General features: G+C 43.5%; 1 protein-coding gene across 14 annotated transcripts in view; it reads right to left on the bottom strand.

The window, feature by feature from the left end:
- Window positions 1-19,138, bottom strand: part of nrxn3a (neurexin 3a) — a 472,173-nt gene that overhangs the window by 320,563 nt on the left and 132,472 nt on the right. For all 14 annotated transcript variants that reach the window (XR_011980513.1, XR_011980514.1, XR_011980515.1 and 11 more), the window contains exons 8-9: window positions 17,120-17,558; window positions 13,429-13,812 (exon numbers count right to left, since the gene is read on the bottom strand). Coding sequence is in view for 11 of the 14 variants with exons in the window: in XM_072689054.1 (XP_072545155.1) it covers window positions 13,429-13,812; window positions 17,120-17,558 (823 nt within the window). In the remaining 3 variants the exon portion in view is untranslated. The remainder of the gene's footprint in view (window positions 1-13,428; window positions 13,813-17,119; window positions 17,559-19,138) is intronic.

Below are 19,138 nucleotides of genomic sequence, written 5' to 3'. Positions count from 1 at the left end.
GCGCAGACCCCTTTTCATGCCGTACTGGAGGAGAGCGGCGAGAGCAGCCAAATGGAAGCCTCTCTGGCGCTGCCGTGATTGGCTATTCAGCTTGATTCGAGACTTTTCAAACAGAGAAGAATGATAGAGGAGGAGGTGGAGAATGCAGGCTGATTCCTTCACAACGTCAAATCAGGCAGAAATGCTGAAGCCAAGGAGCGAGAGGAAGAGATGAGCTGAAAGCCCAAATCAAATCTGACCTTTTTGAGCCACAGAAATGTTCTTATTTTCCAAAAAAAGGTCTCGCACCAAAGAGTTCAGCCTTAAACACAGCAGTTAGCATCCAAATACCAGCCAAACCCTCCGCCTGGTCATCAGGGACGACTGCTAGAAATGGGTTGGGGGGGTGGTGGTTGGTAAGCCCACCTTCGAAAGGCATCAAAATGAAGTTTGATGAAGCCGAATTTGACCGGCCAGTTCGCTTTACTGCAGTTTATAAACAAATAGAAGCTGATTACATTGGACTTTGGTGGACCCAAGGATGATAGCACCACCAAGTGATCACCAAGCAGTCTAGCACAAGCTAGCTTCTTTGGTGTGACGAGTGAAGAACCTCCTAGATTCCTCATCTTATCCATCAAGGCTCATTCTTTAAAGGGTCATTTATACTCCCTTTACGATGGCATGGATGTTAAGCAACACACCACTAGAGGGCAGCAGCAACGACAACAAACACAGCCACAGTGGAGGAAGTTGTAATAATGGTATAACGGTAAATGGTTGTAGACGGTGTAGAAGATTTAACCCATACGTTTTGTCATTTCCCAGCCAGAGTTTCGTCTTCGCGTCCACATGGCAGTGGTCATATTTTGCTTGAACTATCTGCTACACTGCCCCCTGTGATTCCCAGAGGTACTGGGAGCACAGAGAGAAGGCTCTGTTTGCATACACTATATGTCCAAATATTTGTGGACACCCTTTCTAATGAACGCATTCAGCTACTTTAGGTTGCACCCATTGCTGACAAAGCTTATCTAGTCCCTGTAGAGAAGTACTGCCAATAGAATAGGACTCTCTGAAGCAGATAAACATCAACCTATTGGACAGGCGTAGGCTAGAAGGGCATAAAGCCCCCCCCAGCATCCAATACCTTTGGGATAAGTTGGGGGGTTGGGGATGAGGCGGAGTGGTGCTCATCCAACATCCGGACCTCACTAATGCTTTTGTCGCTGAATTCAATCAAATCCTCACAGCAGTGCTCCTCCAAAACCCAGTAGAAAGCCTTCTTCCCTGGACAAACTGGATCAAATCTTTTTATAAATACCCTTGAATTCTGAAGAAACAATGAATAAGCAGGTGTCCCAATACTTTTGTCCATATAGTGTACACTACAGTCCATATTATTTAGGCCTAGTTTGTACCTGCATGCTGGAAGCTGTGTGTGTGGTGATTGAAGTGGAGGGTGTGTATCCTTTCATTTTTATAGAAGGTGTGTGTGTGTGTGTGTGTGTGTGTGTGATATTTTTTCTTGAAGTTGCAGACTAATTATTGTGCCTTTTTCTGAGGTACAACCTCCTCATCATCTCCAGAGGGCAGAAAAGAGAGAATTGCAGGCAATCAAAAGAAATGACAACCTGAGGAAGAACCAAAATCACTGACATAATTACCCAGATTAGGTTTGAAAGAGTAATTACGAGCTAAACCTCCATGGGTGTCATCCCTGTGTGCTCTTTGTAACATAATCAGAGATGTTGGAACATGAAATCAATATGCTAAAAGCTTTTTAAAGCAAAACAGTCCGTGGATCATCGTCACGGTATACCTGTAGGGAGTTTTTGGAGCGTTAGAAACTTTCTCTGGTGGGTTTGAAGATTGTCTAACTGCTGTATAAAGGGAATAGTACATACAGTACTCACACAGTGATTAGGTTCTATGCACAACATGCTTAAAAAGCCCCCCAGTCCACTAGCGACAGCACTGCTAGCTCTAGTGAAAGTGGTAAAAGCAGGTGAAGTGGTAAAATAGTGTTGTTGATACTGGAGAGCAGCTCATCACCTCCGGACTCTGCCACCTATGGGAGAAAGAGCTACTATGTGAACCAGGTCAACTCATGACCTCAGCTTTTCCTGTGCCAGTGACCAGAGAAGCTGAGCCCAAAAGCGTAACCCAGGGAAACCCAGCCTATAGGGATCTGCGCTAGGCTAAAAGCTAATGCTCTAATGTTAGGTCCTTGGTCGGCATCCTTTAAAACAAACTGGACGAGTGTAGCTATTACAAACTGGAGCTAAAAAGGGAAAGCACTGGCTTACATTTTTTACCAGTAAGATTTGAGAAAGCCAAACTTGGGGAAGCGAGTGGGGGCAAGGCTAAAAGCTATGTGGCTACTATTTCTTCAGTGCAGCAGCACTATCGCGTAAGGCTCATAGTTATAATTACAGTTATGTTAGCATACTACTATATGCGGGTTCTGCAGAGGTGTCAAGGGACAAACAAATACTTTGTTACCTTAGTTAAGTAGAATTTTGGTAATCTATCTTTACTTTACTGGAGTAATTATTAATTTTTCAGACTTTTTATTTATACTCCTCACATTTTCACCCAATTATCTGAACTTTCTACTCCTGTTTTATTTCTGTTTGTTTTCATTCCGGCTCGCCATCGTAAAAAAAACAACAAAAAAACCTATCCAGATAAATCTCTCCATCCGGAAAGTGTGAGTTTGATTGTATAAAAGTATAAACATACACCATTCTGACTCCCTATTGGATTGTAAGTGATCCATCGCATCTGCACATGTCACGTCCCACTCCAGCAAGTCTATTACAATACTTCTAGACAACGACTCCTCTTATTTTCCTCCATGAAGCTCATGTTAATGCTCAGTAGAGCACAGAGACGCTCCTTTAATAGAGCTGATATTACTGAAATGCTTCATTTTCAATGGGCAGATCTGCAGCTGAAACAGGAGCCTAGTGCAGCCCAACATTTTTAACATCAACATTTTAATAGAACATTCTCCTCATTATGGCTTTTAGAGAAATGGGTTTTGGGGAGGGGAGGGGGGGTGTAGTGCACTATAGACCCCTGTGGTGCGGCCTAAGCTTCTGGCCTTTGTTTTCCTTCCATTACTTTTACTTTTCTACTTGAAGTCGTTCTGAAACCAGTACTTTTACACTTTTACTGGAGTAAAAAGCTTCAGTTGATACTTCAGCTTCTCTAGAAGTCTTTTAAACCCTAGTATCTCCACTCACTTCTACCTGAGGAATGAATATGAATACTTTTGACACCTTTGGAGTTCTGTGAGCCATTGCTGATGCCGTACAGCAGCCAATAAAAGCAGAGCTAATAATAAACAAGCACTCCTTAAAAAACACAAAATAACAGGGTGGTAAATATGCTTGTTAAACCACTTCCCAACCAAAGTCTCATACTCACTATATATTGACAGTGGCTTTAATGCAGTATGTGTGTGCTGTGAACATACACATACAGTAAGCACACTTGCCCGGAGCAGTGGACAGCCATCGCTCAAGGGCCCAACAGTGGGGCTTGCCTATTGACGAACCCAGGTATCAAACCCACAACCCTGTCATCAACAGCCTGGTGTGCTAACCAGTGAACCACTACTTCCCCTAACAGCACCTTTAACACTCAATAAATGTGTTTATTGGTGGTCCTTTAAGGTTCTATTACTGGTGTTCAACTTATATATCTTATATACTTCACCAAACAGAGCTCTTAAATCTGATATATGGACAAAAGTATTGGGACACCTGCTGATTCATTGTTTCTTCTGAAATCAATGGTATTAAAAATGAATTTATCCTGCTTTAGTTCAAGTAACTGACTCTACTGTCCAGGGAAGAAGGCTTTCTAGTAGATTTCGGAGGAGCATTGCTGTGAGGATTTGATTGCACTCAGCGACAAGAGCCTTAGTAAAGTAAGGATGTTGGATGATAACCATCCCTCCTCATATCTACCTCACCAGCTCATCCCAAAAGTTTTGGAAGTGCAGTGCCAACCATCATTCCAGAGAACACAGTAGTTTCACTGCTCCACCTCTGTAAGCTGGGGGGGGCTTTACACCCCTCTAGCCCACGCCTGGCATTAGGCAGCATGGTACCTATAGGTTCATGTTTATCTGCTTTAGAGAGTCCTATTTAATTGGTCAGTACTTCTCTACAGGCACTAGATAAGCTGTGTGTGTGTATTTGCACATCTGTGCCAGCAAAGGAAACAATAGGAGTGTTTTATTATACTAGTATGTCATGGCTTTAATTAGCAGTGCTTCTCTGAAGCATTCTGCATTGCCAGCACTGTATACTGTATAAGGTGCTATTAAAAAAAATAAAATATGAAAGTCTGAAATGAAGCATTATGTACAAACGCAGACAAAGAAGGCATAGATACTAAGCAGAACCTGTGCTCCATTTGTGACTAAATGTGTCATGTGTGGTAAATGGACCTGCAATGCTTGTGAACAGGCCCTTTGGAGCTTTGAGGGTCATTCTGGCTTCCCTAGTCCTGGGGCCAGCACCGATGACCTTCACACTGCCTGAATCAATAGTGATTAACCCAGGTGCTGTGGCCAGCAGTGCGGAGCCTAGAGAGACAGACATGGACACACACCCACCCACACACTCCGCCACGGGCATCTGCCCTGTTAGTGAATGCACAAACACACACACACAACAGCATACCCCAGTGGAAAAAAAATCAATGGCCCAAATCACAGCATATCACTGAATAATGCAGCCAATTACTGGAGTAATCCTGACAGACATATCAAACCCAACTCATCTCACCTTCACCTAATCACTGCTAATGTGGTACATTTGACGCGTGACACGATCTGTCTTATTATGATGTTTACTATGATCTGAGGAACTTATTCAACTCCTAAACCCTGCAAGATATCAAACAACACAATCTTCAGGACTGCCGACCCTTTCACCCCCCAGCCAACATGCCCACATAGGGCTCACATGGGCAGAATGTGGGCTAGGGTGCTATCAGGACATGAGCTCTGAGTGGGTTTGTACATGTGTTGTTACTGGGATGCAGTCCAGCTTCCCAAATGGACCCCATCGTTACAGCCCACCCTAATCACACATCGGTCCCATCTAGGCCCGGTGTGCAGTATACAACCCAGATGGGTCCCATTACTGACCCTAGTGGGACCCTGGTTGGCATATATGGGACCAACATTGAACTCATGGACAAAACCTTCTGGTTCCCAGTTGGCCTAACCATACAGGCTCGGCATGGACATGTTATCTGGACCTGGCCATGGCTGAATAGCATAAGCTGACTCCCTCGTATCTTGACTTTGACACGTAACACAGCAGCTTCCCGTATTCCCACTGCAGCTCACATCCTCACATCATCGTGTAAATCCAACCAGTATCTTCGAGTAGCCTAGTCATGTAGCCTATTTAATTGGGCCAGACAGACCCTGATTTGCAAATCTTTGCAATGACACAAAGATGGAAATATACCACACTATATGGACAGAAGTATTGGGACACCTGTTCATTCACTGTTTCTTCCAAAATCAAGTATCGAAGTATTCCAATCGAGTATATCCTGATTTTGTTGGAGTAAGGCACCGCCTCTTTTTGTACTGCCAGTGATCACTAGGCAGTCCTGCTTTAATACAACAGTCAACAGACACCTGTGCCAACCAGCATCACCATGGAAATTAGGAGGGGAGAAAGCACCATCTACCTACCCAGAGAGGGCATGGCCAATTGTGCTCTGTCTGGCTCTGGCAGCTGATGGCAAAGCAGCATAATCGAGATACAAGCTCACAATCCTCAGGCCATACTGTCAGCGTATTAGTCTGACGAACCTCTCAGAGCCCAGAACAATTAGGTATATTAACAATAGGTGCTTTTGTGAGGGACCACTGACATAGAGCTGTAGAGTACACAAATTAAATACACAATACCCTACAGAATGCTTCAGGGGCACAGATATCCCATACATCTTATCCTAGTTATTCTTTCAGGCCTGGCAAGGTGCCTACAAACATAATTAGTGTTGTCTGCCAAATTCATCTCCTCCATGCCCATTCCAATCATAATCAAAATTCATTCTTTAGCTTGGGCTGAATAATGGCACTGAAATAGCTTCATCTTAAGTGATATGAGATGACCTTGGGAGGTGATAGCACTATGCTCTTTATCTCGGAAAGAGCAAGCAAGCAGAGATGAGCGTAAGTATTTTCTGTTTTTTGTTACAGGCAATACATTACAGGAGGCCGCTCTGTGGAACCAGCCGAGAGCTGTTTTTCTGGGAACAGAACGGCCACATTTGTATTAATCAAACTGACAAGGAATTGTGGAAAGCGGAGCGTAATCGATTCTCATGCTTCTATTCATGAGTATCTTGTTTACAGTTCGTTACAGTAAATTTACTCCCCGTCTACAGACTCAATATCCCTTTTGCCGTGGGTTCCCTGAAAGCACCTGAAACCCAAGCAGTGTGGACTGTGGGCAGACGTATGAAATAAAGATGGGCAGCGTTTGCTCGCGGAGTCAGAGTTTCCAAGGCAGAAAAACGAAAAGCTTGGTGGAGCCAAATGCCCAGCGTACTCAAGACAAAGTGGCAAATCTGAGAGTGCTGATAAAAAGAGCCGGTCTCTCTCATGCTTGGGGACGGGGCCGAGCCCGTGGGCAGCTGGAGCCAGAGATAATGGAATTGGATGCGTATCAGGAAAAGGTTGGCTGCTTTTGGCCAGAGCTGGGTTTGGGTTACTGAGGGAAGGTAGGAATGTAGCCGGTGGGCTTTCACTGTGAAGATGGCCAAAGCAAAGTAGAACCGAACACGAGGCTGGACTGGGGATGGGCATGGTTATTCAAACATGAAGTTCTAAAATCTCTATAATTCTTATCTTATAAGAGTTATATACGGCAGGTCTAAAAGTATTTGGACAGTGATTAATAACAGTAATTTAGCTTCTGTTCACCACCACAATGGATTTGATAAAGAAATTAAGGATGGACTTTCAGCTTTAATTCAACAGGTTTAATAAAAATATCGCATTTAAGAATTTGATTGTCATTTTTATATAAACCTCTAATTTTGCAGAGTCTCCAAAGCTAACTCAGGATCCTCAGGCGTTTTAGTCTGCCGAACCACTCAGAGCCCAGAATAATCATTTATATTTACAATAATAATTTGCTCATATTCCCGACATAGTCGTGCATTTATAAGGGAACACTGACATTTATTAGGTGCTCATGTGAGGTCTCTCTAGACAATTAGGTACAATTACTTTAACTTAGCATTGCGGTCAGATTCAGGTTTGGCAAGAAGAACACACAGACAGTGTTTAGTGTTTAGAGTACATTAAATACACAATACCCTACAGAATGCTTCAGGTGCATCCATTTTATCCAATACATCGTATTAATGATTAAATTTATCATGATATAAATACAAGTATAGTATTTCAATACTTGAAAAATTCGAAACTGAGGAGGTTTTGTGTTGAATTTTGAAGGTTGAAGTTATATTTAGGTTTACAGAATCTGCAGTTAACGATAAGCAAAGTTTTACCTTATTTTATTTTGCAATTCCTGTAATTCCTTTCATCACTTTTATCTGTGATATAGAAGAGATAGTAGCCCAGAGAATGTGTTATTACAAACTTCTATTACCAAAGAATAGCCCCACCAGCTTGTACAGAAGCTGCATTGAGGGGTTAAAGCAGCATTATGCAGAAATTGCTGTAATAATGGTTAATGGTGGTAATAATAATAGTGGCAGATAGTTAAGAGTCCATGTAAATGTGAACATGGTCGTTAGGCAGATAGCAGTGGCAGGAGGGTGGGCAGCTGGTCTGACACAGGTGTCAGGGGAGCCTGGTGGTCAGTCTAGAGGGTGGTCATAACCAGAGCAACTTACATTTCAATCACGTTACACAAGTAGAAGAACGTGAAGTCCTTGCCCAAGGACTCTTACTCAAGGAGTCTCACTGGGCTTGCCAGGCCATGTGGTGGGCGGCATTGTTACCCACTTTTCCAAAAATATTTAACAGTCCTTGTAATTTGTAAATTCTGCTACTGTAAGATACACCTACTGCTGACACTCATTGGGCTGTGGAGCAGTGATTTTATGTGTTTATGGAGCTCCATCCAAAACCTTTAGGATAAGTTGCAGTGGTGTTAGTTATATGTAATGTTCTACGTATAGACTAGCATATACTATATAGGCCCATAATGTTCCTGGAACAGGCAGCAGTGTTGTGGTATATCACATACATACTGAGATACTGACTGCAGTACAGCCTATCCTCCGCATTCATTTGTGGTAAACATCAGTTATGGTGATCAACACAGGCATCAATCTGAATATATCAGCTCATATTATTCTGAATGTGCAGGCGGAGAGAAACACACTGTGCCCACATGCACAGGAGACACGGCTAAACATTGTCATTCATGTCTACAGCCCTGCCACTGGGCAAATAAATGCATCTGGCTAAGAGTCAGTCTCTCACACACATACACACTCACTTACAAACCTGCATATGGAGGCTGATAATATGGCCATGTTTGGCATGTGTTGTATTTTTTCTGTTTGTCAGGTGGGTGCCAGCCCAGCGACTAGGCCCTGACTTTACTAAATTGTGACTTTAGACAGGTTTTTGGCAAAGAGCTCTATACATTAATACACAATATGGACAAAAGTATTGGGACACCTGCTCATTCAGTGTTTTTTCCCTGAAATCAAGAGTATTAAAAATACTATATTCCTATAGATGTCCTATTCTATTGGCAATACTTCTATACAGGGACTAGACAAGTGGTGTGTGTGTATATCAGCAATAAGTGCAACTTAAAGCAGCTGAATGTATTTATTAAAAGGGGTGTCCACAAATATTTGGACATATAGTGTAACTCAAATTCCTGCTGACCGATTACTGTCCAGGGATGGGACAAAGACCTTGCAAAGCTCTCAAAGCTCTGACAGCTTCAATGTGTTCTATAGTTCCAAGCCCCAGTTTACAAAACATAACTTGATATTTGATGAGAGTTGGTCATAGGTCGTATTTACTCAAAACCATAAACGCATTATCTAGAACCCCATCATAACGGTTCAGCCAATATACAGGATGGTTACCTGTAAATCTGCAGGGGGGGATATCCCTTTACTATAGGAGGTAGTGATTTTTGACCATCTTCCAGCTCAAACTGTTGAGCTTGTTGAGCTTGTAGCTACGATTGTAGCCCAGGTCTGTGCTTTAGCAACTGGCTATAGTCATCATAGATGTTTGCATGACTATTCATGATTGTATTCTTTGTATTTTATAGTGTGTGAGATTCAAGCATGCCTGAAAATAAGGCAAGAAGTAACAGTAACCGTTGGTACACCTAAGCAGCAGGAACGCTTCCCATTGGTTCAAACTGCTGCCTCTAAACCTTCTACTTTACATTTACATTTAAGGCATTTAGCAGATGCTCTTATCCAGAGCGACTTACAAAAGTGCTTTGCTATCTACTCAAGAAGTGGTTGGTGTGGCGCAACAGATAACACCACTACCTGGCACTGAGCTACCACACCATGTGGGAGACTGGGGTTCGATTCCTGGTCTGGGTGACTATGCTGTACTACACCAATAAAAGTCCTTGGGTCAGACTCCTAACACTTCATTGGCCCACCTCTGTACTACAAGTAACCATGTAAGTCACTCTGTATAAGAGCGTCTGCTAAATTCCGTAAATGTAAATAACCTCAGCTAGTTTGAACAGACTAATAATTCAAAGATCCTCTAAGTTTAGACTCTACTGAACACAAGTCAGTAAGGTGACCACTCTGCTATTCGCCCAAGTACTCTCAGAAGAGGAGGGTCTTCAGTCTGGGTTTGAAGACAGCGAGCGTTGGACTCTGCTGTTCGGACACCCAGGGGAAGCTCGTTCCACCACTTCGGTACAGGACAGAAAAAAGACTGGATGCTCGTGGGTACAGTTATTAAATTATTTAAATCAAGTTGTCTCATGATTTCAAAAGGCTTCAGGCAAATAGGGACACATGGTTAACAGGGAAAGTGAATTTACTGGTAAACAGCTGGAGCTACTCAGGACATGGTGCTATTTTGGCCTCCTTTGGATGTTACTTGTGGAATGAATAGTCAGTAGTGCTGGTAGAATAACCTTTGCATCAGGAACCCTCTGCATCTTCAGCAGGTATCTCAGGGCCACAAGCGCTTCGCCCCTTAACCTGTACGCCTCGCCTAAGTGGGGCAGCGAAGACCAATTTAGCCTTCACCTGCAGCAGGGCTACATGAACAGGCTTGCATTAGCCACAGCCATCTTGAGCTGACCTCTGCTGCTGTGGCTAACCTTCTAGTGGCTTCGCCCAGCTGTTTGGGTTCCAACCCCAACTTCTGTAGAAAATAGCGCACAGATGTTGCTGGGAAACCGAGGCAGGCGACTTCAATGGGAAATAAGGCTGCGTGCCATTCTTTGGCAAGTCCATCTGTCCATCAGATCCTGGCACTTGGCTCTATTCAGTTGGTGTGAAACCTCTACCCTGTCCTCCCAGGGCACTGTTGGTTCTACAACAGAACTAATATTGAATATTCCTGCTGTTTGGATGATGTTTTTAACCCGAAAACAGAAGCTACAACCCTGAGATCCAGGAAGACAATAGCTAGCATCAATAGATAGCATCTTCAGTGCATCACTGATGCCACTTTGGAAGAACCTCATAATAATAAAATGAGTTTCTAAAAGGCCACAGCACTTGTAAGGCCCTCTAGAGTCTGTGTAGGCATGCAAGTATAAATCATGCACAGTTCTGCCTCTGTATTACATAAAAAAGACTAAAACCCCACACTGAACATGACTCAAGCAAGTTCATTAGTCCCTGATTCCCACAATTACAGCTTACAGCATGACATTACCATGAGGTAAGGCTCCATCATCTACAGCAGCATGTTAGGCCACATCTAAAAAGCTCGAATCCCGTTAGAGTCAGACAGAACTCCAGCTACAGCTCAGGTCCACCGCTCACCTCTCAGCTCCATGCTGGGAGATTAACAAGCTTATTTATTTCTTACGATTAGGTGAGAACTAATCCTCTGTTTACAAATGGCACCAGATTGGATTTTACAGGTCAAAAGCAGAATTAACACATGAAGCTAATTGGCTTTTTTATGTAAATGTAACATTATTGCTTATAAAAGTTCATTACTGCTTCAAAAGAGTTGAGTGATTATTGAACACAAGTATCTTAATGGCTCTTACATCTGGACTCGCTTGAAGCTGGAGTTGGAAGAGGGCCATGGTGGCACTTTGAAACAGCCTAAATCTGCTTTCAAAAGAACTTCAAAATCCCAGGGAACACCAAGAATTCACACCCATGGAATACTAATGGGGACGAGCAATTTTGCAAGCAGACGCCTGAACAGACGGCAGGCAGACGGACGCACTAGCTTGCTAGGTTGTGTTATGTTATGTTAGCTGGGTCAGCTTTCATCCTCTAGTTAGCATTCACTCACTGAGTTGCTCAGACTCAAGGAAAGTGGCCGACTCCATGCATTTACATTTAAATTTACAGCATTTAGCTGATGCTCTTATCCAGAGCGACTTACAAATGTTACTCATATTACAGCGTTGGGCCAATGTAGTGTTAGGAGTCTTGCCCAAGGACTCTTATTAGTGTAGCGCAGCACCCACAGTCACCCAGACTGGGAATTGAACCCTGGTCTCCCACATGGTGTAATAGCTTACTGACAGCTAGTGGTTTTAGCCGTTGAGCCACACCAACCACCCCGCGACTTTCCTACTGCTGCTTACTTTTACATTTACATTTACTGCATTTAGCAGACGCTCTTATCCAGAGCGACTTACAAGGTTAGGCTGCTGTCCTCGCCTCCCTTCAATCATCTCCTCATTTCTTCCCCTTTTTTCAAATGTAATCAACAGTAAATTTGGTGATTTACTAGAGTGGATCAGCTGTCCCGTTACCTCCATTACTGCTCACTTGCTTAATTCCTCCTGCTCCTTCCTTCGTGCCCACTCCTCCATGTTCCTCTAGGGTGCACTCTCAAAAATAGAGGTGAAGAAGGTGTTTCAAATGGTTGGTTGAGTGATGCCACAGAAGGACCATTTTTGGGTGCATTTAAAACCATGTTTGTAATACAGATGTGTGTAAAAGAGTGTGAAGGACCTTTGAATTGGTTCCTTACATCAAGTGATGGTTCTTTAGACCTTTAAAGGATTCTGCATTCACACACATCTCTCTTACAAACTTGGTTCAAATATTCATGGTTTTCAAGGAACCAAAAGTTGCTTTCTATGGCATCACTCGAACCACCATCATTTTTAAGGGTGTAGGCCCTCGAAGGATGTAGTGGAGGAGTGGAAGAGCATGAGGAATCAAGCAAACGAGCAGAAACTAACGGGACAAACGAGGTAACGGGACAACCAATCCCCTTCAGCAGTCCCCTCCTTAAGTCCCACCCCCTCATTGCCTACATTCAATTACAGCTGCTGCATAGGACAAGCTGGACTTTTTTCTTCATGGTTTTAATATTACATATTAACATACAGCAAACCACAACATCAAGAGTACATGGCGTCCCCCATGTAGTCCATTCTCTCAATGTAAAAATCTCAAAAACACGTCCGGGTAGTGTACACTGTGTATGTATACTCCACTAAAAGCAGCTTCTACTAAATGCTGCTTTTCTCTTCTCTCCAATTGCAAGATGGCATGAAATCAGCTTCCAGGTAACAGAGGTGAGGAGGAGGAGGATTGGCCAGAAAAAGCAGCGCCAGTTATGGTTTCGGGACGCCTCCAGTAAATCCCTGGGGAATACACTTGTGCTTGTGTTAAGGCTGGTTGGGAGGGACAAGTCCCATTCAGCTTGTGATTGGTGACTGTAGTGCTCACGGCCCTGGAGCGTTATTAATGGTGCATATTTGGTAGATGTATATGCTGTGACCCCAAGGGTAAGATTAAGCTAATTAGAGAAAAAACACAGATTTAGGATTTCTGAGACTTAACGGATTTAACGAAGACTAGGCTAAGACTAGCACTGCACAATTTATAGCTTGTTATTCGTTATTATGATATTGGCCTTTACAGTATTGTCACTGCAGAAAGCTGCAATATACAAATAAACTCAAATTAATGAGTTTTTTTTTTATTTGTGCAGATTAACATCTGTGGATGGTTAGCGAATTCACCTCATCCAACAACTGTAAGTAATTTAGTCTGTTTTTTTTAATCACATCAGGGATTATCTCATAGCAAATGGAGCAGTAATTTAACTGCAATATGGTAATTTTGTGCATATTATGCCGCCCAACCAGAATACAGAACTACTGCCTTACTTACCTACTACTGACCCACCTAATCACACCTACACACTACTGTCCTGAAGTCTGACACTCCAATAATGTTCAGGCCGCACTGGGATGTTCACTCACTCACCTCTCTCGCAGGTGCGGGACCAGTAGCCTGTGTCGGTGCAATCGCAGATAAAGCGGTTCCAGCCCTCCTTGCACACGCCCTTGTTCTTGCAGGGGTAGCTTTCACACTGCTTGCTCGACACCTTGTTACAGGAGGGCTTGATGCCAGCTCCGTTCTGGGCCTCCGCTATCTGCCTGATGTCCTTACTGCGCCCGTCGATGAACAAGTCCCGAATGCAGCCCACGTAGCCATAGTTCAGCATGGCGGTCCACAGTTCGGTGGGTAGGATAAGGCCGGCCCGGTTGTCAGGGAGGCCACCCAGGTACATATCCCCTTCTAGGTCCAAGATTTCACTCTCCCCACTGGCGGTGAAAGGCGTACGCCGACTGTTCACTGAGATAGTTCCTAGAGGAGAGAAAGAGGAGCCGAATATGAGCAAACCTTTGACCTGACAATCATACAGTTTGGATTTGTAGGACTGAGAGCTAGGCCGGAGGGGAGGAGGGAGGTCGTGGGTTGTGAAAAATTTGTCATCACAGAAAGTAGAGAGAGAACTTATAGAACGTTAGATTGGGAGGAGGAGGGGCTTCAGGCATGTCCCTCTTCAACTTTACAGGAGACGGAGAAAACTTCTAAACTTTCAATGGAAGTCTATGAGAAAATATTTTATTTTAAGTCATTTTGGAGTATTTCTATTGGTCCATTCATCATGAAATTGTGGCCCAGTGTAAAGAACAACTGCCTGATTCAGATTACGTTAAAAAGTAAAAAAAAAAAAAAAAAAAAAAACAACAGCAAAAATGGAAATTCAGAATTTTTTTATTTGTTCATTTTTATTATGATGTAATTGATCAAAATACCCCATAAAAACCATCATACTGGCCAGCCTGGGTCACAGAGATGCCCAGATCTGCCTCAAACACACTGTAAAAGTTTGTCTGAAGATGATTTCTGGATTTGTGGGTTTTGTGTGCCATCTGCCTCGGATGCGATCCCGGAAATCCCGTTTGCCGAAATGCCATGGTGATTTGTAGGAAAACAAAGTTGTTACACAGCCGTCCTGCGAGACGACATCTGAGAGAGGGAGGATTAGGGGTGGGTCTGAACTCCAAACTTGTGCATTCAGAATTACTGCACGGTGTTCTCCGGAGGGGTACGTATGGAGAGAGTGGGCGAGAGACAGAGACAGATTGAGAAAGAGAGAGAGAGAGAGGGAGTGCTGCATTAGAGGCTTATCCTGTGTTTATGACCTTGTTGGGGATGTGTAAAGCCTCCTCCCTCAGATACACACAGATGTAAAGTGTAAACTAAGCAGTCTGGGTGGGGAGGAAGGGATCAATAGGGCTAATCTCTGCTGAAGTGACATCGGCCCAGTCCCGTGAACACCATTGTCTAATAGGCTGCATTATTAATATCCCCAGAGATCTTCCCGGAGAACCTTGTGCTATGAAGTGATATGGAGTAGTTGCTGATCGATTGGGCCGAGTGCAGAGATTCAAGGACGAGAGAGAGAGAGAGAGAGAGAGAGAGAGAGAGAGAGAGAGAGAGAGATAAAATGCAAATAGGCAGAAAGACTTAAGCGCTGTGGAGGATACAGGCTCGAGCCCTAGCCCTCCTCTGCTAGATGCTAGATGTTTCTCCAATTGTATGGAATATGTTTCCTCGCTCCTGCCCAACTGTGTTCATGGCACGATGTAAGACAGTCAGAGTTCTTACTAAGTCGGTAAAAGGACCGGCATGATTAACTAGCATTGACAGTGAGTGTTTATTCAGCATGCGCAGATCTCCTGCCATTTGCTGATAACACACAGGCAAAGAGCAGCGCATTATGAAGCATGACAGAACAACGAGGGACAGACATGGCGGACGCTAATACAAAAAACACATTTTGTGCGTCTGCCTCGTCCCTATTCGATTAGCCTAACCAATACGCTGCGAGTTGTTCTCAGTGGAAAGTAAATTATGGTTTTAATTAAATTAAATTGTTGATGGAATTAAAAACACATACCTCTCTGTGGAGACCAAATGTCACCAGGGTGATGGGAAATGTGAAAATTGACCCCATGCAAGGATATTTAGCAGGAGCAAATTTCAACTTATTATTATTATTAATATTTCTGATTTTTTCCGACATATTTTATGTGGCCTTTTTTAAATCTCTCTTTACGCCTTTCTTGAAGACTGCTATTTAAACAAGAAGGTTTGCTGAGAGGTTGGTATAGCGCAACAGATAACACCAGTATCTACCACTGAGCTACCACACCATGCTGGAGATATGTGTGGTTTGATTCCCAGTCTGGGTGACTATGCTGCGCTACACCAACAAAGCCTTGGGCAAGACTCCTAACACTACATTGTCCCACCTCTGTAATACGAGTAACCTTGTAGAGGTTTTACCGAAGCAAGGTATTTCAACAATGGGGAGTTTGGAACCAAAATATTCACTCTTTATTTAGCAAAAGACGCTGTGGCATAAAATGACCTCTATTATGTTTCACATGCCAGTGACCCTGCCTGGTAAAGGACTCTAGACTGGTGGTCGATGCGGTAGCGATGCTGGACAAGGCTGGCGTTCCTGATTTAAACAAGCTGGCCAAGCAGCAATGCTAACAGTACAGCAGCGATGCTAACAGCACGGCAGCGATGCTGGGGGAGGCCGGCACGGTAGTGACATTACAGCAGCGGTAACAATGCTGAGCAAGGGCAGCTGCTGGCATGTTGCAATGCTGGGCGAGGCCGATACGGTAGCCATGCTGGGCAAGGTCGGGGGTCAGTGTAGTAGTACTGCTGGGCAAAGGCAACGGCTGGCATGACTGAAATGCTAGGCGAGGCAGCCGGTTGATGCAGTCATGCTATCCAATAAAATAATACTTCAAGCAAGGAGACCCAATTCAGCTCAGATAAAGTAGAATCTCCACGATCGGCAAAACAAGCTGTTCCGAATAGTTGCCCTGTATTGTATCTCACTCTAAAGACGTCTGTCTTGGCTGAAACACTCCTTATAACTTCACTTATGTGAATGGGAGGGGCTAAAGTGATGTAGGCTAAATAGGTGGCCAAATGTAAATGCATTGGTTTGTGTGACATCACTAAAGCAGTGGTGTATTTTAAAACGAGACAGTCAATGATTGACATTGAGCTCATTTACTTCAAAAAAGTGAGACATTGTGTTTTGCAATATTTCCTTGGTTTCTGAGGCTCAAATTACAAATGTCAATGGAAATGCTTCACAGAAGAAGGGTGTTTGTGAGCTGGAGCTGCACAATAAATCATGTGTTAATTACAGTGTTGTTACTGTGTGCTGTGAGCATCCTGGCCAATCACAGCTCCAAATAATTTTTTATAGATGCTTTGATGAATAAACACATTGATTTAATCCAATGTAGTTATTTTGGTCAAGGTAATGCAGGTGTATCTTAAATCATGTCACTGTATTAACCAATGTCTTTTAATAGACTGTAGGGTAGTAGAGGTATAGTACAGGTATAGCAGTATTTTGATTGCTGTATCACTGCTGTCACTTAAAACCTTGTATCTCTATTTTGTCTCCATGGCAGTGTTCTTTACATGTGTCAGGATTTCATAATGACTGGACCAATAGAAAGGCTCCAAAATGACCTGGAATTAAATATTTCTACACTGACCTTCATTGAAATTTAGAAGGTTTTTCCAGCTGATATATATATATCAGCTGTGATGGACACACACTAACCTGATCTTCCGTCTCTCTGGATGTCCACATGGTACCATGCCCCATCGTTCACCTTGTTCTGCGTGGCCTTCACCTTGATGGTGCCTGAGCCCATATCCAGCAGGAGGTAGAGGCTTCCATCCAGCAGCTCCACTGCAAAGAAGTCCACCTTGGTGTTCTTCTGGCTGCCAGGGGCCTTCCTGTCCTGGGGCTTTCCATGAGTGAACAGGATCAGTCCGTTGGGCTCGGAGGTGCGGAAGTCAAAGGAGATGGAGCCCATGCGCTTGGTGTTCCACTTAGGTAGGCTGATGTAGGCCTCGGGCGTTTCAAAGGAGATTGGGTCAAGAGTGGCCACGTTCTCACACTTAAACACCACGTCTCCCTGGATCTTCATCTTGGGATCCACGATACGAGCCAGCCGGGACAGCTCCAACCTGATGTCATTGTTTTTGTAGACAACCTGCATTGACGGAGACAGAAGAAGCAAAAGGTTGCGTGGTGAGTGTGAAGATATGCTTATAAGGTACTGTAGGGAGGCTAAGGAGGTAAGGCTAATGAGTGGTGGAGGAGAGGCTTTCCGGTGCTGGGGATGAACAGAAAGACAAGAGCGTGTTGATTATATGCAGAAAATGACCCACTAATACCAACAGGTCAGGCCAGCTCTCTACATGAAATGCCTCTCAATGGTAATTAATTGTAGTCTGGGTGTCTTGTGCATTAGGGAGTGCTTTTGCTGATAGTCATGGTAATAGCTTGACAAAATCAGTGGTGGCCCTCTTTGTGATGAAGACGCAGAGATGCCAGAAGTTTTTTTTTTTTTAATCTGACATCATGCTGTGGCTCCTTGTGGCTCAATGTCTGCGGAAAAGGTAAACGTCCATCTACAGTGAGTTTACCCCAACCCTGATCATGTGAATCAAAAATTGCTTATTTAAAGTTCAATACACTTAGTTTTTCAAAATACACTGGACAGTGTGTCCAAAGGTTTGTGGACACCCCTTCTAATGAACGCATCCAGCTATTTTAAATTGCCCAGATTGCAAATGCACACACACACAAACACACACACAGCTTGTCTAGTCCCTGTAGAGAAGTACTGCCAGTCGAATAGGACTCTCTGGAGTAGATAAACCTATCAACCTATTGGCACCATGCTGCCTATTGCCAGGCATGGGGTAGAGGGGATAAAGCCCCCCAGCATTGAGCTGTGGCGCAGTGGAAGAACTATGTTCTCTGGAATGATTGATCCAGTACTTTTAGCATGAGGTGCGATAGTGATCATCCAACATCCTGACCTCACTAATGTTCTTGTCACTGAATGCAATCAAATCCTCACAGCAATGCTCCTCCATGAATGAGCCAGTGTCCAAATACTTTTGTCCTTGTATTGTATATGTAATTTTAATAAATGAACTTGCAAAAACTTACAGGGCCTCTTTGGAAGTCTGGAGAGTGAAATTGTCCAGTTAAAAAAAAAAAAAACTTTTGATGATGTATGTCTGCAACCAACCACCGTTTCTGCTGCCCGTGCAACCATCTACCCAACCAGAGAAAGCAAGGCCAACTGTTCTCTCTCAGGCTCTGGTTGCTGATGGCAGGCAGCAATTACCTGGAATTCGAACCAGCGATCCTCTGCTCATAGTGGCAGCACCACTATGTCCACTCGCCCGACCACCTGGAGAACCATCCAATCTTTTAGTACCTCCTTTCAATAAAACGTGCAGATGGTCTGTCTTGTGGAAGTGATATCATCATTATATCTTTTATTAATAATAATAGCTTGCAAAAAGAAGAATTATTGAGGTAAGATCTGCTGAAGCTAAAAGTTGCAAAATATGCTGAAAATAATAGCAAATTATAGCATTATTGAAACTTTGCAGGTATGCAGGTAACAGTGTCAGAAATTAGCAACAATTGGATCAAGGAGTGTTCCAGTGTCTATCTACTACATACACCTAGGACAACACCCACAAATGGATTAGCAACAGAGTTTCAGTAGGCATAAACGTTTGATGGCCATGGTAGATGTTCTGAAGTGTG

The sequence above is a fragment of the Salminus brasiliensis genome, chromosome 10 (genome assembly GCF_030463535.1).
Source record: "Salminus brasiliensis chromosome 10, fSalBra1.hap2, whole genome shotgun sequence".
NCBI lineage: Eukaryota > Metazoa > Chordata > Actinopteri > Characiformes > Bryconidae > Salminus > Salminus brasiliensis.
Note: the sequence above shows the minus strand (reverse complement) of the source record. Positions and strands in the feature narration are given on the sequence as shown.